Source organism: Aulostomus chinensis, chromosome 15 (genome assembly GCF_037954235.1).
Source record: "Aulostomus chinensis isolate RoL2024-O1b breed Wild chromosome 15, RoL_Achi_v1.0, whole genome shotgun sequence".
In the NCBI taxonomy this organism is placed as follows: Eukaryota; Metazoa; Chordata; class Actinopteri; order Syngnathiformes; family Aulostomidae; genus Aulostomus; species Aulostomus chinensis.
Window position 1 is genome coordinate 17,390,931 of NC_141334.1, and position 23,344 is coordinate 17,414,274.

The window sequence follows — 23,344 nt, forward strand, 5'->3', positions numbered from 1 at the left end:
ACTACTAACCAGTAGTTGCTCTTGTCACCAACAAACATTTTGTTTTCCTGGCTGAAGTTACATTGCGGCTTTTAAGGGGATTCTGTGAAATCACTTAACTGAGCGATTTTTCCAGGAAAGTAGTTCTTGTTATGTGTCTGATTCTAAAATTACAACATCTGGAGATTTGAAAATTGTTTCATAACAAATATTTTTCACAATCCTACATAAATTAGGATTTTTTTTGGGAAAAATGTGTACTCAATGACCATGACGGAGTTGTGCTACGGTGGTGCAGTGGTCAGCACTGTTGCCTCACAGCAAGAAGGTTCTGGGTTTGAGTCCCGGCTCCAGCACAGGATCTTTCTGTGTGGAGTCTCCATGTTCTCCCTGTTCCTGTGTGGGTTCTCTCTGGTACTCCAGCTTCCTCCCACAGTCCAAAGACATCAAGAGGGGACGAGGCTGATTGATACTCTAAATTGACTGTAGGTGTGACTGTGAGTGTGAATGGTCGTCTGTCTCTATGTGTTGGTCCTGTGATGGACTGGTGACCTGTCCAGGGTGAACCCCACCTCTCACCCGTAGCCACTGGGATAGGCTCCAGCCCCCCGCGACCCTTAATAGGAACAAGCGGAAGACAATGGATGGATGGATGGAGTTATGCTAACACATCACACCACCTTTCATTGCATTCATTGTGCTACGCTAACTAGCAGTCAGTTGGTGTCTGTAGGTCTCAGCTGCTTAATTCACTCAAAGAGGAGAGAAGGGTATTTATCCTTTTCTCTGGGGAAAGTTGCAAATTCGAATATTTACCAAACAAAAGCTGTGGATTTTTTAACCTTCAAACTCCATTCTATCTGAAAGAGCTCAAAGCACCTTATTTTCCTGTGGAAAAGTTTCCTTTTTTGCAAAACTTACAGGTAAGGCCTAGTTCAAGCTTGCCTTGAACCATTCCCTCCTTCAGATCCTGGAGGCCTGGACTGCCTGCGATGCACTGGACTCCTCTCTATTGACGCACATTAAGAATTAATCCAATTCATGCTTTTGAGACTGAGGGTTGGTTTGTAAATGCCTGTGAGTGCTGAGCTTAATCATGAGTATAAATAAGCTAAAAATAGAAACTTTTTCATGAAAAAAGTCACTTTATTAAGAAATGATTAGGACACGTGGAGACAGGAGTTATGGCAGGAGTGCATCAGAACACTTTAAAAGTTATGCCACATTTTAAGACCATTACAAGCACATCAATTACCACAATCAACAGAAAAACACTGATGTGTACATGTACCTTTTTGTACATTATTAGCATCTGCAGCTACAGTCAGACAAGTCGGATATTAACTGTAGTATATGCTGGTTAATGACCCATAAGATGCTTCAGATATAAATAGAGTGATTCATATCCAGCTGCAGTAGTCACAAGTACTGTTCAGTGATGTCAGCGACAGTTAAAGGGTAAATATATTAGATCTTTGATCAGCAGTGCTCAGTATTACGGTTTGCACTGCAGATCCCTAAACGCTAAGTCTCGGTGGTCTTCAGTGATGCGATGACATCATCAGGTGTTTCAGGTGTAGGTGATGTAGTTTTCTGGTACCAGGCCTGTTTTACCTTTGTACGTCGCCTGAAGCCAACCTGGTTCCACAGATGGGTGAACTGCACACACAAGACACTCCAGTCAACTGGGCAAGTCAAGACTGGACATCCATCTGACATCGATCTCCTTTTATGAGCCGGATTCATGACTAATAAACTGCACGTATTCTACTGTTGGTTAAATACTAAAGCAGTCAATTGGCGTTCTGCACAAAATAAGGCAGCTGAAACAGTGGTGCTATGATGGGTTTGAACATTTGATTCAATATCATTTTAAGATCCTTGAAAACAGTCACAAAACAACTTCAGTATGAAATGAAGTTAGTGATGATAAGTTGATGATTCCACCTGATAAAAATGGCATTTTCTGTCAGCACGGATCTGCACATGAACGCAATTTAGTTTTTGTGAAAAAGCAATGATTCAGCCATCTGTCACTTTTAAGTCTAATTCAGAGAACGTCCTTGACAAGACTCATCAGGAGATGTGACCAAGTAGGTTCTCTTACCATTTGAGAAGAGCGCCCCCTGTGGAAAACTGAGCTCATGGCTGTGCTCTGCCTCACAAGAATACAGAGCTTTTGCTTCCCTGCAAAATCAGTAAACGGTTAAAACAGAGGAAAAGTCTTTTGGAACAATCATTATCATTGTTTTCTTTATTCCCTGTAGCGTAGAGATGATCTCAAGACTGAAGTCAACATACCTTCCTGAAGGACAAATGTCTAATGCTGAGGAGAATACCGAACTCTCACGTTGTTGGGCTCTGACTGATAATCTGTAACACAGACACACGCACGCACACACACACGCACACACACACACACACACACACACACACACACACACACACACACACACACACACACACACACACACACACTCTGAAGTGTAACCCTGAGTACACAGTGTGACTTACAGGCCCTAAGAGTAATATAATTTTGCATTTTTACTCAAAGGACGTGAGTTCAAACTCTTTGTCAATATCTGAAACAAAGTTGAACAGTTTCATTCCTGATTGATGACGGTGAAGATATTCCAAATAAAAATTAGTTCAATTTTGTCGAAATTATTCCCAAGAACAAATGATTTACATTTCTTTAGTAACATGAACTTGAAGTGCAGAACTGTTTATGTTTCCAAGTTTAAAACTGTACAGTGCCAAACCCTTGTCATACTAAACAGAATCAAGAAAAGTGAAGCCAGCAGTGATAACTGCCAAATTAAATCAGTTCCATTGACACTTACATCGACAAAGGCCTCTGGTAACCATTGCTTGATGTTGCCGTGACATCAGAGGCACAGCGCATGTGTGAAGTTTTACGTTTGAGTGTGGGATCCCGTGGGTCCAGTGACATGAGGCTATGCACCGATCCGTGGCAGCTCCTGTAATCTAAGACAGAAGACATCAAACATGAGTGACTAATCATTTTCACACTGTTTCCTCCAGTTTTATCTTCATTTACCTTCAGAGATGTGCAGGGAAGTGAGAGAGGAGGACGTAGAAAGCCGGTAGGGAAACAAAGAAGAGGAGGATGAAGAGGAGGAGGAGAATGTCCTGCGTGCAGTCCTGAGCTGCTGGGGAGGGGAGGTAGATTCTTTGGCACTAGTTTCAGTGACAGTGGAGGAGGCATTTCTTTGATCCACTGGATGAGTAGTCTTTAGAGAGGAGATGGACGACACTCTCTGAACAGGCGTATCTTCCCTGCACTCTGCTGAAGAGTGATGGATGGAGGAGGTCGACAAGGAGGCTCTGGAGGGAGATCTGGACTCTTTCACAGAGGACAAGGAGACTGTTGATTCGCTACGCTCTGCTGCGGAGCTTAAAGACAGTGTGGAGGAGGACACGGAAGATGTCAGCGGGGCTGTGGTGACCTGGGAGGACGTCCAGGATGCGGATGCAGGTGTGAGCTGAGGTAAGGTGGTGCTGTCTGGTGGCCCATTCTGACCCTCCCCGTTTGAGGGATTGTTGGATGGGGAGCAGGAGGAAGCCACGTGTGTAGACGGCTGTGCTGTGGAAGAGGAAACCGTCTCATCAGCAGGAGAAGAAGGCGGGGACGTCTGAGACAATCCATTCTTTTCAGATGAGTGTGAGGAGAGAGACTCCTGGCTGCCCATGGGAGTTGTGCTGGGGCTGCTGCTGAATGTGTCACCTGGAGGAAGAGGGGGAAACACCTGAAGAACATTTCTAGAAACGGCAACATCAAGTTGAGAGATAAATTAAAGATGAGAGCTGCTACACTGTTTTTGAAATGACTAAAAATGAAAGCCACTTGTTACCATTGGTATTTGATAAGCTTTGATGCAATCAAATAGTTGTGGGAAGCCACTGATAGCGTCACATGGTAACAATAGTGCAATGAATCCCAAACTAGTGTACCTCTTCCCTCAGTGCTGCTCACAGTTTCATTAGGGCTACGGAAAAAAAAGAAAAGCTCTTAAAATTCTTTGTTAAATTAAATCAGGGTTTATTTTTTCATATGAGCATTCTGTTAAGACCTGCTCCCTCTCTTTCTCTGATTGGATCTAAATCCACATGCCTAAGCTAGGTACCAAGTAGTAGCCAATCAGAGGCCAGGGCAGGGCCGTGGCCAGGACAGGTCTTCTTGAGATACACCCCTAGCAGCGTTCAGTTCCTCCTGGGCTGGAAAAAGTAGTCGTATTCTTTAGCACCCAGTATATTGCCTGACTTGCTAAATGTGGATCATTGGTTGAAACAACCTCCTCCAGGTTTCACAACCATCTGCTCCAGGGCTTCCAGTACTGTGTTTGACACAGCTAGCATTAATGTTAGCATTGCTAGCATAACTACTGAGCCTATGTTCCTGTCTCAGGTGAAAGCTAATTAGTCGCAAAATATAGTCATCTTTTTTCAGCTAACAACTCCTTGAATCTGGAGATATTTAATTTTATCTGCATAATCACCCACTCTCTCTATGTTTGACAGTCACATGAGCATTTCTCACTGATGATGCAGTCACTTGATATCAGGATTTGATTAAAGTTAAGTAGATCACCATCATCATTATTTTGTTGAAGTTGTACGGGGTGAATCTTAAACAAATTTAACTACAGTTTTGAGAAGGGGACATAAGGTTAATGTGTGTGTGTGTGTGTGTGTGTGTGTGTGTGTGTGTGTGTGTGTGTGTGTGTGTATGCGTGAAAGTCAATATTATGGCATCAAATTTACATCAAAAGTCCACCACGAGCGTGTATTACGCTCCATGGGCACCTATTTTAATTCACCAAGAGCATGTATTACACCCCAAAATGTGTGTATTACACTCCACGTGTGCATTGAACCTCCCAGGTGCACACAATTCAATGACCACGAGTGCTACCCTTTACTGCAGGCACAAAAGTCAACAAATGCGCGCATGAGTTGCAGCTGCCTGTGCTCTCCGTGTATCAATCTGCTCGTTTGTGATCTACTCCTGAGCTGTGAAACATTGGAAAAACCAAGTGTAGAAAAAAAGCACAAGTTTGTCATTTGTCTATGATTGGCCACTTTTCCGCTATCCCCCGCCCCCTGACCCCAGTTGCTGTGGCTTCCATAACTAAAACATGGATGTATCGAGCTAACGCGGCATGTTCCAACAAAAAACCCCATACAACTCTTCCTCACCAAACTCCAACTCAGCCGTGTTAGCTCAATTTTGACACCATACAATACATTTCACTCTTACAAAATGTGACCGATTTATTGACTTAAACTGTCAAATGCAAGAGTCTTCTTTCTGCGTCATAAACACAATCATGATAAAGTTCTATCCTACAGACTGACGTTAAGGCAACATTTCCTGCATATTTGACCTCCAGTGCCTTGATGTGACTGTATCTCTGAATGTATGAGACCTTGGAGGAAATGTGAGGATTTGTGTCAGCGATAGTAAGTACATGTATGATAAGTACAGGACTCACTGTCGTTGTCAGCCAAGCAAAGAGTCGGAGGGTAGAGGCGAGGCTTCCTCTTTCCAGATGACAGACATATGGCTTTACTCCTCCGAGGAGTCGACCGGGACGACGGAGCTGGAGGTAACGGCACTGACAAGTCCGGGGCCTCGCCGAATATCTGACAGAAACATCCAATGTACCTATCTGTTAGGAGTGTGAATGCAATTGTGTGTGTATGCAAATGTGTGTTGGTAGGCAAACCTTGTTGTGGTTTTCAATGATTATCTCCACCACAATGTTCTGGAACTTGATGTTCATCATGGCGGCCACCGTCTCTTCCTGTGACCTCATCAGTGTGGGACCAAAGATCATTCCCAGGTTGGACACTGTCATGAGATTCTGGTCACTGTGAGAGGAAACCCTGCATACACACACACACACACACACACACACACACACACACACACACACACACACACACACACACACACACACATTCTGAGCAGACTAGTCTATATGGTTGAGTTAAAATCAACAGCTACATAGATAAGTTATTACAACAACTTAAAAGACAATCAACATATCAATTAAAAGCCAATAAATCATTCCTATATGTATATTAATATTTTGACAAGACAAGTTCAAATTAATTTCATGAATTCCAAAGAGTTGTTTCCAGAAAACAGAACACCGGTAACGTAGAGGGTAAAACAAACCAGCGTCATTTGTTCAAAATATGTATTTTTGAAATGAAATCAAAAGGGAAATTTTAAATTACATAATTAACATTCATGTGTACAAACTTGAGGAGGTGATTGGTTAAGGTGTCCAGCATCACTTTGTTTTTCTCTGGCAGTTTGTGAACAAGCGCATGAATCGCTCTCACACGGTACTTCTGGTCATCGTACTCTGAAAAAAAAGGAGAAAATGAAGAAGGGATGCTGTGATTCAGCCGTGAGACACTACAGCTGGGGTATTCAATTAAAATTCAAAGAGGTCCAGTAACTAAAATTTCCTCCCAGCAAAGCTCCAAACATAATGTCACTCAAAATAGTGTACCCTGATGAAAATAAAATCAACAACGTACATACACCTCTATGTCATTTATTGTCAAATTTCAAGTGTTTTCAAAGAATATACTTTTAACATACTTATAAGTCTGAACTTATATGGCACTTGAATGGAAAACGATAGACTACAGTATTGTTGTCAGGGTAGACCTGTCATACAGTTCGATCATTTTACTTGATCTCACTCTGGACTTCTGCGGGTACCTTTCCTCAAACAACCCATTTTTGGTCTCATTGTGACCCTTAACGTTGCTACTTTTTATTAACGACACACTTTCACAGCATATGAGACACAAAGGTGTTGAACTGGCTGGAGACAGAAAAACATGTATTGGTCCGTCCATTCATCTTTAAAAGTTCGGGTTTCACCATCTACTTTTCTTATTTTTGAGCAAGCCATTTTCTCTCATCGCCTCTCTCTCGCTATTCCCTGGTGCTGAAAGGTAAACCATCGGTTTGATTGGCTTGGCTATTGGTGACGCTCCTGTCATAATAACTAGATTAGCAGTGCATGCCAGAATGATTTACCTTTTTATTAATACTAGAAATTTAACAGGTCCGGACAGAACCGTCACTGGGTCTGGACCCAGACCACGGTCTGTTATTTGGTGATGCCTGCACTACAGTGACCTCCACCTTGATGACAAATGAGGTGAGTTCTATCTTCTATCATTGTGTTTACAGCAGCAGGGGATCTTACTTGCAGCCTTGATGAATTCTTTATGCAGCCTGTAGGTCAGCAGAGGCTCGGCCAGACACCTAAGGGGACGTGAGCAATCATAAACACACAATTCAGGAGCAGCTCTTTTCAAATGAGCTGTTATTTATTGTACTTCACCTGAAATAATTCTTCAGGCCGCTGGTAATAGTCTTGTTGTCCCAAGCATCTGCATTCAGCTGGATGTCAGAAGGAGCAGTGGACGCTACAAGAAAGTAGAGTCATAATTCATCTGTGGTGACAGAGTCTTAATTACAACTCTTGGAGTGTATTTTAGCAAACTTTCCCATGCAGCAAACAACACACACACACACACACACACACACACACACACACACACACACACACACACACGCACACAACATTTCTTACCAAACACACTTGTCATTAATCGCTGCACTTTAGAGTTGACCCCTCCAGTCCTGTACAGGCCCAGGGTGGTGATGCCTACATGCATATGTGTTTTTATCATGTTAATACAGCACAGTCATTATTTGTCTCACTGTCATCAACATTTTAGGAAGGATGAGTACCTCTTTTTTCCACCAGCTCAATACAATTTCTCACAAAGCTGAAGCCTGCTTCGTTGAGAAACGCTGTAAATCATATAAAATACTTTTACTACAAAGGTTTCAGGTGGTGTAAATGAAAAGAATTCATCTTTAAATTTAAAATTTTCATCAAACTGAGTAAAAAAACAGGACTAATCCGGGTACTTACTCTCCTCCTTTTTGCTGAGTAAAGAAGGCAGAGTGTAGATCTGAGGAAAGAAATACAAAGCTTTAAAAAGAGGCAAGCAACACCGACAGCCATGATGACGTGTAGTTTGTGTTTGTGCTTCCTGATAATGTATTGTATATTGTGTTATGTATTTATTGTATTTTTGTTAAATATCAGATTCATGCTTACAGGTTCTTTCCCATCCATGGCTTCCATCCACAGACGCCTGTTGGCCTCAGACAGCGCCTGCAAGGTGATGACACCATGTCTGCAGAGAGAAAAGAGGGATCGTTTAACTCAGGCCAGACCCGACAGCAGCAACATCTGAAGAATATGAAAAAAACAACAACATTCACATGCAATTGACAGAGTACCACTCACCTCTCCACCACCTCAATGTCAAAGCAGAATCGTTTGTCAATGGAGTCAGTCTTCCTTCTGACACACGAGCGCAGCCGGAATACCTCTGGTGAACCGTTCACCACACCGTTCTAGAAATAATAAGATGTGGTTGCATCAAGCCTTTAGAACGTTGCACTCAAAGTTGTTTGCAGTTTCTCATATTTATGACTGACTTACTTCTTTAAAAACAGACTGCACATGCAGAGACTTGATGTTAGTATAAGGATGATTGATGCCAAATTTCGCGCAGCGCGCACATTTTTTGCAAAATTGACAGCAAACTTGCTCCACTGCAACTTCAGAATGTCCATCATCCAGTTGGAATATTGATTTATTAAAAATGGAGTCCATAGTGCATTAAATGTAAATCGAACTGAAAACTGCTACTGCAAAGCATGTATTTCACTTACATGATACTTATTGACCACATACGCTAAAAGACTGAATGTTAAACATGACACAGTAACTGTCCAAGTCTCATGTCAGTGCAAGCTGTTTCAACACTGGCATTGAAACAAGAAGCTTTGCAGGCTGATCAACATCAATCAAGCAATCTGTATGGGTAAAGGCTATGATTTTGTCAAAAACAGCCTGAATAATGTGTGGTGACATTATTCTTCTGCAGCCAGCTCACCTGTCTGCTGGCTGGTCTGGCCTCTGTGTTGCTCATGGTGAACATCTTGGAGCTTTTTTCATAGGTACAGTAGTATCTAGTCCACACGCTGCCTAATGGACCTGAAATACATGACATAGGTGCCTACTGTACATCCATGCCTTGTGTAGGAGAGAGAGAGAAAGAAGCAAATTAAAGTTTTGTGTCTCTCACGTTTCTCCTGTATATACAGATATCCCTCCATTGTAAAGCAGCCGGGGGCCTTGAAGTCCTCCTCTGCAGATCGGATCCTCTTCATCAGCCTCTCGACTTCAACCCGCGTACTTTCAAAGTTGTTGCGAGCCTAAACAGCATACAGAGCGTGGTAACACAAAAAGTTATAACAAGCCTAGAGACAGAGCTTTTTTCATGATAGAGAAACCCACCAAATTGTAAGCAAATATACTTATTGTACGTCCTCCCCAGCGCCAGACAAGAGGATAAATAGCCTTCGCTGTTCTATGAGTGTATAAGAGAGCTGAGACCATCAGAGAGCAGCTACCTGCCTGTTAGCTTAGCACAATGAATGGAAACATTCCTCTGTCTTGCCTCATGAGCTGCTCCCCTGTGTATTCAGGTTCAGGATCTTTGTTTGTCCAGAAGAAATCCTCCTAATCCTCTCGTACACAGTCAGCCCTCATTAGGAGCAGCAGCCTGATGTTAAGGTTTCAAGGTGCTGTGAGAAATCCCAGTCTGGAAAGCAGTGTATCTGATTCTAAAATTACAGCGTCTTGTTATTTTAATAATTGTTCAGTCATAATGAATCCTATGCGCAACCCTAGTCATATTAATATAGGTAAAGGTGAGCTTGATCACTTTCGACTGCGGTATGCTAACACTTCCCTTCTGTCTCTGCAGGTCTCCCTCCCTCCCTACAGCGCTTGTCTGGCTCTTGGGGGTGAGGGAGAATAAATTCATTTTCCAAAAAGCTGGTGAGTTCCTTTCACCCAAGCACACTTGATTTCTCATTTGCATTAAAAATGTCCCCTTTTCTCTAATGAAAAGTGGACATTTTTGCACAATATAATGTGATTTCATGTAATAATCAAGTTTGTGTATGCAAGATTAAATAATGAAGGTGTCTTTTACATTCTGAAGAGGATGTATTGATGTAATGAGGATGTTTACTGTATGAGGTTTGTAACAAGATCAATTCTGCATTGCTGATGCCATTCAGGTATTTTACTTTTCATGTTTCTATCTCTAAGTGATAATGGTGTTGAGGGTTGCAATAAACATAAACTTACATTCTGCAGGTTGAACTGAAGGTGCTGCTTGTAAGGTTCAAACTCACTGGCCAGCTCATAGCCTTCATGGTAGAATGTTAACAAACCCTGCAGGAAGGCCAATAGCTGAGGAGTAGAGCGAGAAATATGAGCTGGGGGCTTGGGCGTGCTAAGTATAATGAGAGAATTACCAAAGAATGATTATCAGTCATCTGCTCAATCAGCCACAACAACCCCTGCAGCAGAAAAAAACCCCAGACCTCTGCTTGTTTTCTGTCCTTGTTTACCTTACAACAGAGACTTTCCCTCTCTGTTCTGTGGAAAAGATCTCCACGCAGGAAGTGTAACTACAGAAACAGGAAGTAGGCTTTACTGATATCTATCATCTAAACTTTTATCACCAGCCAAACAGTGTGTGTAATGCTGGAACCTGGCTTAGCAGTCTTTTCATGTGCTCAACTGGATAAAAACTCACATTCAAGACAGAATATTCATGTTGGTGCCTGCATGTGAGTGTATTTGAATGAATGTATGTATGATGAAACCTTGTGTATTTTATACTAGTTTAGTAACTTTGACTAGACAGCAGAAAAAAAATCAAAAAGGAACAAAATATACAGGTGGCACAGACCGATATTAATGTCATCTCATGTGTCTCGAGCGTTGTACGTGTATCTTTCCCCAGGGATGTTAACTCACCGGCTCCACAAATTCAAACTTCTTTCTCTCTTGCACTTCTTGGATCTTGAAGACATACTGCAGCGACGCATCGTAAAAAACCTGCCGGTCCTTACTCATCTGTGAATCAGCCTGCAACAACAAAACACATCCAGGAGGTGACCTCATATGTCTGGGAGGAACTCAGTGTGGGTGCATCAGGAACTTGGGAGTTTACCTCGCTCAGATGCGATTCCTTCTTTTTGGAGGACAGGCCAAGGTGCTTCTCGAGAACAGAGTAGTACCTTTCTGTCTCTTTGTCAAACTGTTTCTTTCCCTCCTAAGCGGTCGAGGTGACATCAGAAATAAATGAAAGCAAACATATCAGGGTTTTTCAATGTAATACGAAAGCATGCAAACCTTAATCAGAGGAAGATAATTCTAAAATCCATTAGTATTAAATGTTACTGCAACAGTGAAATAAATAAGGGATTATAAAAATACTCATTATCAAAAAATACTGATATGACATCAAACCCCACATTACACTAAGATCATGATTAACTGCAGTAACCTCTTCACTGCCTTATTTTTCCATAATTAATTATTTGAAATAGTAAAATTATTTTGCCGACCCTAATTTTTTTTTTAAATTATTTTCACGTAAAATTGCTAAATTCACAGTTTATGTTTTCAATAGCTCCCAGGTCATGTGACCCAGACACAACAAATCAGTGCCAGATTAAATTTTACTGAGGTTTCAACATTTTTCAGAAAATTGCAAGCTTTTTTGTATCTAGGAACCCAACAATATTCAAAACTTGAAAATTACATCTTAAAATTCTACATCCAGTGACCAAAAGGTTATGATATTAATAAGCATTAATGATCTAAATGAAAAGCAATTATGGAAACATCTGTTTCCAACCAGCTGCAGGCTTCTGGCTCTGTGTCAGTGAGGATGGGCTGCTGACACTCTGCTGCTACATTCTACAGGCTGAGTATTTGCCTCGGTTTGTTACCAACAAGCTGAACTTCCTCTCTCGAGATCAGTTGAAGCTGTGACCACTTCTATTTCTTGTGCCCTGCATTCTGTGCAACACGACTATTTCTGCCTCTATTCTCTTGTTGACAGGGTGAATATGAAAAAAAAAGAGAATTATAAGACCCGAGACAGCTGCTGAAACCAGACACCAGATTCACTTTGTGTTTATATTGCCTAACTGAGTTCGACTGTCTGCGATGAGCTCCTTGTCCTCCTTCCCAGCGTCCGTTCCCATGACCTTGTTACTGACACATCCATCGTTTATCTGAAACGAATGGAATCTCTGACCACTGACAAAGACGCTGAAGCTGGGACCAGGCCCAAGCCAGAATATCTGTCTGATCACCACCCATGGTGCTGAAGGACATCCCACTGAGCCGGCCTAAAACCTTCTATTCAGCAGCCATTTTAAAATCATCCCTGATCCTTTAATCTTAAAGATATGGAGCCCCTGAAGTTGCTCATTTTTCATTTTTTGACATAGGAAATCATATGGGTGAGGGGTGGCATGGCTGAGAGGGAGGGTGACCATCGAGCAACCAAAGGGTCGCTTGTTCAATCCTCCCTTCCCCCGGTGACCATGTCCAAGTATCCTTGAGCAAGATACTGAGCCCCTAATTGCTCCTGATGGCCCTGCGACTGGCGACCCATCCAGGGTGAACCCTGCCTCTCGCACAATGTCAGCTGGGATAGGTTCTAGCCCCCCCTTGACCCTTAACGGATAAGCGGTATAGAAAATGGATGGATGGCAATCATATGGATACCTTAACAGCTCCAATCTGCTCCTTGCGAAACCTCTCGAGTGGTGAGATCAACACATCATCAGCATTTTGGATCTGCAAGAAGACAGAAAAGCCAACAACAGGTAGCTTAGTGTGCCAAAGACCATTATTAGAGAAAACACCATGATGCCTCGCTCCAGTTGGGCTGCACTGGTGAGTTGCTCCAGGTCAGGGCCTGCTTCATTTGAGAGTAGGTGATGGTCCAAGTCTCATGTCAGTGAAACATTTTCATGGAAAGATCCTTTTTGTTCTCACTATTTGATATTGACCTTGATGGGTAGACTGTTTGAGTAGGAAGGTGTCTGTCCACTTTAGACTGAGACTGAGGTGATGAAGAATGCTAATTATTTGAACAAACCTCAAAAAGCCACTCTCAAGACTGAAATACCTCTCAACTTAAATATCTTATCTTAGTTCATTCAGTTCCTGTTTTCCCACCAAAAAAGACAAAAACAGAAGCAGAAGTATCAACCTGAATTAAATTTGAATTGTTCAATTAATTTTAGCATGGATAAATATTCTTGCTTATTTTCAGTCTTTATCAGCATGACGATGCAATATAATGGGACTGTCTATGATTATCCAAATAAATCTAGCGGGAAATTTTAAAGGGAACACAGAGGAGTTAAACACTGACTTTTGGCCAGTCCTAGTTGCCATGCTGTTAATTACAGAGCTCTGAACAAACCACTTCAATAAACCGAATCTGCACTTGATTCCTTTGAGCTAACGGATCAGTGGCTGACTGTCTGGACTCCAATCTAACCCAATGTGCAAATTTCATGTGAAACCCACAAAGCATGTTGGCACCATCATGCTAATATTTTTACAGCTGACTGCACAGTATGTAGGAGAAACTTGCGGTTGAGATTTGAGCCAAGCAGCTACACAGCAGCTATTAAAGCTCTGGTGCTTGCATTAGGTCTTTTTATTCATGAGTCTATCTATTGTAAGACTTAGTCACATCTTGTTTGGCAACGTCTAGTTGATTTAAGTATTAGACTCTAAATGGTTTCCCAAACCTCACTCCCAGTTTTGATCATCTGAACCTTTCTGTGTTTTCTTTGTGTGTTTTTTCACCCCCGTACAATATCTAGGATGAAACTGAGAGCTAAGGCTGAGTGGCATTGTCAAACCTTAATAATAGTCTTTTCAGGTTGAACAGTTTAGTGTCTTAAAGGGACTCTTTGCTGGAAGTGACTTTCAATATGATACCCAAGTTATTACAACCTACAAGTTAAGACCAATCAGGGGTACTGGGAAGGCATACATTTGAAACACATTCATGGACACACACACACAGACACACAGACACACACACAAAGACACAGACATACACACACACACACACACACACACACACACACACACACACACACACAAAGACACAGACATACACACACACACACACACACACACAGACACACACACACACTGGGCTCTTTTATGGACTTTCCCAGGCAGTCAGGGCTCTGCTCGCGGCCTCACTGGGGAATTGGTGGAATAGGTTCCACATGGTTCCTCTGTAACCAGACCATGCAAACAGCCACAAAGGCGAACACACACACACTCACTCACACACACACACACACACACACACACACACACACACACACACACACACAAAAACGCGTGTGCACAGCTATACATTATGTAGTATACTGCATGCACGTACACGTACACGCACACACAAACACGCACACGCACACACACACACACACACACACACACACACACACACACACACACACACACAAATACAGCAAAGATACACAACCAGACAGTGCCAGGCTCCAGTCACTCCCTCACAAAGGCCTCCGGTTGATGGAGGGTCTTTAAGTCAAAGACCACATCACCATGGAGCACACACAGTGTGGCGGGCATGTTGTTTCTTTGCCAAAACTGTGAAGACGACGTGTGGGAAAACCAGAGTAACATGCCAATACGAACCAGGGATGGTTCCTGATAAAGGCTGTATTCTTTTAGATAGGACAGGAAGTCCTTGTTAGAGTTTGGCTTGATCTCTCAAAGTGGGGCCTGATTTACACCAACAGAGCAGAGACAGCAAAGAACAACGGGTGGGAAAGAGAATAAAAGATACTGGTGAAGCTGGTTCAGACCTTGAGAACTTTGGTCTAAAGGAGTGTTGAATCTTATCAATGCTGTTGTTCAAAGATAATTCTGTCTCTGCAGTACAGACAGTTCAAAGCAGAGTAGGACTGCTGTATTAATAACACTCCCACTCTCTCCTGGTGAACCCCTACCACCCACCCATGCAATGTATGCCTTATAGTCCCGCCCTCACCACAACACATGTGTCTAGTCCTGCCCCACACGCAAGCTTTACCATTCAAGCCATCAAAGAAATAGTTCAGCTGATTTAGTGCCTTATCCTGGCCTGCACTGAGATTGCATTATTTTACAAAGTAGTATTAAAGCGATACTTCACTCTCAAATAGTGTAAATAAAATATTTCTAATGTATGATGATGATACTCATAATGCAGAATATATTAACCTTCATATGGATATTGGCCGACATTGGCTGCTATCTATATTTCATTTATAACCAACAGCTAATTGGGAAATGATGCAGTGAACATGATTTATTAGCTTTACCAAATGTTTTGAAATAAATAAATATGAATATCAAATGAATGGAATACATGTTGACAATTGCAGCAATGGTATCAGTGCTGATCAAAATGCTCATGTGGAAAAATCCCTAAATAACAAGCATTAACAGCTGTAACTTAATCTGACATTTCTGGAAACTCAATGAAAACAAAATCAACATTTCATTCATTCAAACAGTCCAGTACGATACAAACTAGCATGATGTCTTACCAGTCGTTTTCTCTCCTCCTCCATGGTGCTCAAAAGCTGAGAGAACTCCTTTAAAGATTGAGCTGTAAAAAAAAATGACAAACCTGTTTCTTATTTGCCATTACTGAGCGTTACTGAATCAGTTCATGGCAGAGTTGTCTCTCTGGAATGACTAGACTGCTTCATATCAGCTTAAAGACTGCAGGTCAAACTGTGAATTATTAAAGAATATTTTATTCTAAGTATTTAAATAATACAAACTTTCCCAGCGCTAAACTCAGATGTATCTGTGTACCTTTATGGATCAAAACATGAATGTGACAGTGTACAATGAGACTGATTGGACTGCAGCTCCTTAAAAATGTGCTGTGTGTGTTTTTGGGGTTCAATGTTGTGTTTTTCAAAGTGAGTAAGTGTAGCCTCAGGATGCAAGAAACACCGGTTCTGATGATAAAGTGAACTCACCTATGTTGACCTCATCATCAGTCTCAGCATCTCCAATACACTCAAACTGGAACTCCTGCAGAGACTGAGAGAACCGCTGAACAGCCAGAGAAAGACCTGAGAGGAGACACAGACAGCAGTGCATTCATTAGTGTCAGTATTTCCATCATCTATTCATAGTTAACACACTTCCACGTTATCCTCCAGAATGCTCTTGGCGTGGGCGTGCACACTGCTGTTATTGTTATACGACATAACGTCCCTACAGGCTACAGGAAACATCACTTATTCCCTCCTGTAATAAACATCTGATGCATTTTCTGGGATATCAACCACTGCCAAGACACAATCTGATGTAAACTCTCTCCTGCACCCTGCGGCACACTCCAATTGACAGGCTTACTCTTGGAAAATGGTGTGATTCCACATCCAGTGTTTTTACACTCTCTAAGATGCATAACTGCTTGGCACCACACAGCTGCATTCTCTCACTCACACACCCATATCACTGGTGGGTGTGCCAGCCACTGTAAGGCTCTATGTCAATCAACACTATAATAAAAGGATAATAATAAACCATTCACATTTCCTGTAGTACCAGGTCATGCTGAATCCAAAGAGAACTGAGGTCAGGTTCAGTGCACCATGGACAGGAAATGCACCATGGACAATAATAATCTTGCGCTGGAAACTTGAGCAAAGCTGAGTCCATATTTTTATGATGATTTAAAGCACATCATGTGATCCCAAATGATTGGAGGCGCTTTCAATATACAGTTGAAAAGATAAGATCTGGAGAGGTGCACAAGTCCACACACTCATTCTCTTATCTTTCTACTCATTGATACATTCCAGCAAGACTGTGAGATATTTTTCAGTGTCCTTATCATCAGTGGCATCAATATAATTTAGAAGAACAAGAGACAGCCTATTGCACTTTGGGATATTTGTCTTTTCATGGGACTTGTTGGCTATAAATAGAAACTAACTAACTAATTTGTTCAGTCTGTAACTACACAAACATTACACACTAACAACCGAACGAATACGGTGAAACATTTAGACATAATAACAATCTGGAGGAATGCATGATAATATTGCCATGTTGTCAGAGTTAGAGATGGTATATCAGATCAGGTGTATCAGAATCTGGTGTTGATATTGTTCACCTATCGGCTGATTTCAATGACTGAAGAGACATAAATATAATGGTTCCGATCCAGAATCTATTCTATAGCCTGTGCTGGATCATGACTCCACCATCACATAACTTGAGATCCATACAGTGGAGATAAATTGCTTTGGAATACATAATGATGCACAACATTTGTGTAACCTCATATCTCTAATAGGTATCATTGGTCCTATGGACTTTTGTCTCAGGTGACTTTTTGATTTGTCCTGGCAGGAAGAACAAAGGTGAAATCAATCGCAGAGATGTTGGTCCTTTAAGGTGTCCCAGCAGTGGTGTCAGTAAGGCCTGTGCTTGTATACTACACTATTCTATGCTAATAAGCAGTGTGAGGTCTCTTGTGATTCTAGTTGAAAACCACACAGTGATTATGTTGTTTCATCCCTGTGTGGTTCCAAAACCACAAAACACACTGAGTGTCGTCATGTATGCACTGCAGGAGTGTTCACACCAGCCGTGACCTAAAACCAGCAGCCGAAGACAACAAGCCACCCCAGAGTGTCTGGGCTGATTAAAACTGGACTCCAAACTGACGGGAGGAACCTGCTCCTTCAAAGACTCATTAATAGATAAAAGATCAACTGAAAATAAACGTAAACTTCAGCTGCTTGTACATCTGCACTAAGGCAAAACACAGTATGCATGCTGGGCACTGGAATTCTGGGGCCTTGGGGCTATTCAAGGCCAAACTTTTCCCTTTGGAGGGCAAAAAACTGCAACTTAATGGTGGTATGTGGGCCTAAATAGTACTACGATGTCCTACCTACGGTTTTACTTAAGTTAACACTATATGTTTCAATAACAATGAAATGTATTTTTGTAAGGTGCTTCTATTAATGTATATAATAGGGTCAAGTGTCAATCTATCCCCTGGTGCAATCATAAAAAATTGATTTCTACATATATTTAAGAGCGTTTTACCTCACAATAAAGGAAAACAGAGGGTGGCATGCAGTGTGATAACTGTTGCTTTATGCGTCTGCCTCTCCTGATCCTTTGACTGGGGTCGGGATGGACTCTGACAATCACATCATTAGGAAGGTATGATGGACAGGAAAATGAAAACTTCACATGGCATCAGGTGAAAGCTGCACATTTTCCCTGAAATACATCCAACAAACCTGCCTAGGTAAGATGAATATGTCCAGCGCCTTTTTGACAACCAACAAAGCAGATTTCAGTGGAATTACGTCTTCGTAACTAGGCGAATGGATGTGTAATATTACAATGGGTCTGTTTGGCCTTGATTCTCTTCTTTAATCAGGGAGGCAGCAGACCTTGTAACTCGTTGAGACATTTGACATACATTTCTACCCCAAAATAAGCAATCAATCGAGTTGTACTTACTCCTTAGTGCAGTTATGAGCATGTTTCCATCCTTGATGAGGTCTTTTATAAACCTGTTGGTGCGCTCCAGCTCTATCTCATGGCACTGCAGCCGCTCTCTGAACTCCGGACTGTCCAGGAAAGAGTCGCTAAACTCCAGCGTCGGCAGACCCATCGGTACACTAACCCACCAGACGCTAATTATATAGTGAAATAGACGTGTGTCTACTCGGTGAGAGACACAAGAGAAATACAGCGTTGCAATGTGCTCGATGAATACAGTCAGAAGATTCTTCCAGGTCTCCTTTTTTCATGCCTTTTTTCTCCTCAGAACTTCCGGACACTTTACCGCAGCAGAGAGAGTTTAGCTGGGTTTGGACGACGAGCTCGACGCCGCCTCTCTTACCCCTAAAAATCAGAATATTCACGCAAAACCTCACTCACGCGTCCCGGCGACCTTTAAGTGAATGAAAAAGCGAGAGCGGGTGAGAAAACGAGGTTAATTTCGTCCGTGTAAAGGCTCAACACTGAGTGTGTCGCTAACTCTTCTGTCTGATACGGACGGATCTTACGGAAAGCTGGTTACTATGGGGACGGGAGACTCCTGCTGGCGCGTGCTGAAATCAGCGTAGAGACTGCCAGATAAACGTCACAGTAACAACCAAGTAGCAAACCAAAATCATAATAATAATACTGATAATCATAACAAAAATAATGATACTGATATTATCATTTGTTGCGGAATTACTGTTGTAATAACTGGTACATAGTTTTGTTACACTGTTCGCTTTTTGTTTTTGTCAAATTCTATCTTGTGCTCGATACTTACCTGTGTTTATTTCCATTGTTGATTGGAAGCATCCGCTATGTGAACAAACATTTATATGTTTATCTTCAGTTGAGGTATCAGATGAAACAAAGTCAATGAAAGTGGTTCGAAAATGAACGTCCCGAAAGAGTTTGACTTCAAATGAAAGCGCTCATTAAAAATGAAAGGGAAGAGGTCCGACCTGGGCGATAGTGATTTATTTTAATGAAAAAAAGAAAATAAAAAAGCTTAATTTTTTTTAAGTCTTTACCGGGGGGGGGGGGGGGGGGGGGGTATTTTAACAGAAAAGAGAGAAAAGTTATACTGTAAGTATTTGTAAGTGTTGCCCACGTGGGGTACAGAGGTTTAAGTTATCGACAGTTTCTCACTATTGTCACAAGTACAAACATTTGTAAAAAAAAAAAAAACCTTTTTCAAATAAAATACCTAAAATACCAGAAATATCCCCATAGTGATTTTAGTAAACTTGTGTGTATCTTTTGCTGACATTTTGGATATGGCTTTGTCTTAGCATCAGTTGTCTCTTGACACAGCAGGGTCAGGCACGCTGGAGAAACTATGCAGATACAATAGTTAATATGCAGCATGTGACCAGTGGGGTTTATTCATTCAATCAAATCCACACAAGTATGTTAGAAATTAGAGAAATGCAGGAAATGCAATTTCAAAGTTTCCCTCAATGCATTTGATATAACAGTCTTCAAAATGAATGTTACCGACTGAACGTTACAGGCTGAAACAGGCCCTCTTATGTGAAAGAAATAGAGTGGGTTGATGCCAGCAAGCCCTTGGAGGCAGCCGGCATTTCTGACTGTCAGCTAACAGTTCCAAGGAAACTACTGAATAGACAGCAGGCTTTCTTTTTTTGTAAACAGGGTTTGTAAGATTTATTCAACTTTAACTTCTGATCATCACCCTCCTGTATACCTAGTCAGCGGTGCAGAGGATACAAGGCTCAGTTGTAGCTTACAGAGTCCATGTTGAACTTTGTGAAACTGGGCCTGCTTTAAAAGGTTTCGCGCTGTCTCTCCTTTTAAACTTGTCTATCCAAGCATGCCTCTGTGACGTTTCAACTCTCTGTTGTTGTCCCAGCTGCTTTTTTTGTCCTGGTGTGTTCCTACTGTATCTGTCACTCACTGGAGAAGAATGAAACACCATGACTACTGCAGTAAACAAGCTGTAAGTGGCTTGCTGTATTAGACCGACACGTACACGTAGAAGGGAATTACAGATTGTTTCACATTTTGTTATTTTCGCCACATATAAGGTAAGAAATGCAGAAACTAACTTTTTTTAGGCTTCTTGAACTGAAATCAATGCACCGATGAAGTTGGGAATTCAGGAAACCCCAGTAGTCTTGTTATCTCTTTTCTTTTTAACAGTATTTGCTGAACCAGATATTGCAGGCAAAGAGCTGCAGCTCAATGAGACACAGTAAAGAACTAACAGACAAAATGTTCATTGAAAACCAACAACATCCACATCGACATCACGAACTGTTCCTGCGTGCTCGACCCTATCGGGGGGAACCGCCGACAGTGGCAGGTGAGGCTTTGCTGACGTTAGTGATGCTCTCACAGGAGCATGTTTGCTACATATGTTCTCCTTCAGGTTAGAACAGTTCTCCTTAAGGTTTGTATGTGTGTTCATCCTCAGCAAGAAAAAAAAATGGATTGAGGAGATAATTGTCAAGAAAAAAAAACAAACAACTAAAACAAAAAACATCCAGTTTTAGAATTTTGTTTCTGTTTAATGTACATAAAAAGACTTCATCACATATGTTGTTTCAGTGTAAATAGTGGAGCAACATTTGATCAAACTTTTGAATGTGCCAGTGTATCAGCTGCGTATCAGCAGTGGCCCAGAATTTCACCATCTGTGCTTCTGAATGGACCACATTAAAGGGGCCTGAAGGAGCTATGGCTGACAAAACCAGTGGTGTAAGGAATTGGGGAGGGTTGTCTTGCCTGACTTGCCTGTATTCCTGTGGGACAGAAAGAAAAAAAAAACATTTTAAGGAGGGATGCATTATACTGTTTTTATTTTTTTGCCATAATATACAGTATATGGTATGGCAGCACGGTGGTGCAGTGGTCAGCACTGTCGCCTCACAGCAAGAAGGGTTCAAGGGTCACAGGATCTTTCTGTGTGAGTCTCCATGTTCTCCCTGTTCCTGTGTGGGTTCTCTCTGGTACTCCAGCTTCCTCCCACAGTCCAAAGACATCAAGAGGGGACGAGGCTGATTGATACTCTAAATTGACCGTAGGTGTGACTGTGAGTGTGAATGGTTGTCTGTCTCTATGTGTTGGTCCTGTGATGGACTGGTGACCTGTCCAGGGTGAACCCTGCTTCTCACCTGAAGGCTGCCGGGATAGGCTCCAGCCCCCCCACCCCCCGCGACCCTTAACAGGATAAGAGGTAGAAAATGGATGGATGGATGGATGATATGCTAATTATTACAACTAATTGGGCCAATCACCTCTATTTATTGATGTTGATGTTATCTGTATAAATGTTGTATCGTATTCAAAGGATTTTCTGATGTTCGAGAAAAACATATTCCCATTTCAAATAGGAATCCCCAGAACTGATATATTTACAGCATTGTTCCTGTGCAAAGAAGAAGAGACTTAAGAAAAACTAGGCTGATGTAAACATAAAAATATTACAATGTATAGTCATGATTTGTCAATATTATCCTACATTTCTGCTTTAATGGACCCTTTTTACCCTCTGTATTCTATCCGGACTCTTCCAGGATTTCTCCTCTACCCGGACACTCCTGCAAAGATGGAGACCACATCAAGAGAGGCGTTCTGTTTCCATCCGATCCCACAACAAGACAGAGGCAAAGGTCTGCAGTCTTACCTCAACTTGCTGAGCAAACTTATCATATCAGTTCTAAGAGCATTTTTGCTGATAGTTGGCCAACCAGGAAGTGAATCATGTGTGTGTGTGTGTGTGTGTGTGTGATTGAAGAAATCAGGAATGTAATGTATGAGTCACTTCATTTGTTCAAATATGGAAGGAAAACATCCATATAAGATTAAAAGTAAAAATGTTGTTGACTGTTTATGCATTGATAGGCAATAAATTTAAATTCCAATATCTGACCTGTTGGGTTTCACATTTAAACATAATGTAAATCTAAATCTTAGTGTTTAAGATGCAAAACGATAATGAGAATAGCATGATTTTGTACTTTTTTTTTAAAGAATATATAAAAGTTAGACAGTAATAAAAGATCATTGATGATGTCATGACATCTCCGATTCCCCAAATTAGATATTCATTAATGTGTGTATGAAATTAAGGGGCTGTTTGAATCACCTTCAGCAGGCCGTTTCAGCCAGAACTCGCAGCAGGAATCCCTCCGTCCTCATCTCATAACCACAAGACAAACAGGAAGAGGAAACAGCAGACGGAACGGGGAACCAGTGGAGGACAAACATGAAGATGACCCTGATCTCATACTAGATACAAGAGAGATGCAGTCTCAGTATCAGAAGGATTTCCCTCCTCCGCCCTCCAGCCGCAGGAGGAGAACCCCCGCCCTTCCGCAGCCAGACAACATCGGCATCAACCCTGCATTCAGGTAAGGTCGTTTGTCCAGTACACGACAGTTTTGAGTAGGAAATAAGCAGTACGTGTACGTGTACGTGTTGGTTCACAGGATTGAGTTCAGGACAGTCCAAAGGGAGACGTACCCCAGTTGGCCCATGTTGAATCCCAGGCCAACTTGTGCTGACAGGATGAGATTCCCCTTGTCTGGAGAACCAAACGCAACTTCGGAGTGACTGTTTAATACAAGCTCCATCTGCACCTCCCATCAGGAGCAGCCTCAGACTCAGCTCACCTTTGGCCATAAACCATGGCACTTCATTTCATTATGAGCTTATGAATATGAATCCTGCTTCAACAAAAGCCTTCACAGTTCTTCTCATATACCTGTCAAAATAGAAGTGACAGCTTCATCCATACAATACAG

The 23,344-nt window shown here is 41.8% G+C and overlaps 2 protein-coding genes across 4 annotated transcripts; one reads left to right on the plus strand and one right to left on the minus strand.

Annotated features, from left to right (window-relative positions):
• Positions 1–1,125: 1,125 nt before the first annotated feature.
• Positions 1,126–19,105, minus strand: arhgap42a (Rho GTPase activating protein 42a). Of its 2 annotated transcripts, none has more exons than XM_086225693.1 (24): positions 18,549–19,105; positions 16,031–16,126; positions 15,587–15,648; positions 12,723–12,794; positions 11,152–11,253; positions 10,956–11,066; positions 10,278–10,364; positions 9,205–9,334; positions 9,013–9,113; positions 8,358–8,467; positions 8,166–8,244; positions 7,977–8,016; positions 7,790–7,852; positions 7,629–7,703; positions 7,377–7,461; positions 7,239–7,297; positions 6,272–6,377; positions 5,730–5,889; positions 5,496–5,646; positions 3,041–3,727; positions 2,823–2,967; positions 2,281–2,352; positions 2,087–2,166; positions 1,126–1,638 (listed from the first exon to the last, which is right to left on the minus strand). In XM_086225693.1, exons 1-24 carry the CDS (start codon positions 18,700–18,702, stop codon positions 1,550–1,552), a joined length of 2,916 nt encoding a protein of 971 aa, XP_086081819.1. In that variant the 5' UTR covers positions 18,703–19,105; the 3' UTR covers positions 1,126–1,549. The 2 variants fall into 2 exon arrangements, with proteins under 2 accessions (XP_086081819.1, XP_086081816.1); XM_086225690.1 differs by having other exon boundaries at positions 10,278–10,382.
• A 1,647-nt stretch (positions 19,106–20,752) lies between these two features.
• LOC147248978 (uncharacterized) lies at positions 20,753–23,341 on the plus strand. Of its 2 annotated transcripts, none has more exons than XM_086226456.1 (4): positions 20,753–20,901; positions 22,115–22,210; positions 22,693–22,951; positions 23,030–23,341. In XM_086226456.1, the coding sequence occupies exons 1-4, from the start codon at positions 20,781–20,783 to the stop codon at positions 23,151–23,153; spliced, it is 600 nt and encodes a 199-aa protein (XP_086082582.1). In that variant the 5' UTR covers positions 20,753–20,780; the 3' UTR covers positions 23,154–23,341. The 2 variants fall into 2 exon arrangements, with proteins under 2 accessions (XP_086082582.1, XP_086082583.1); XM_086226457.1 differs by having other exon boundaries at positions 22,696–22,951.
• The last annotated feature ends 3 nt before the right edge of the window (positions 23,342–23,344 follow it).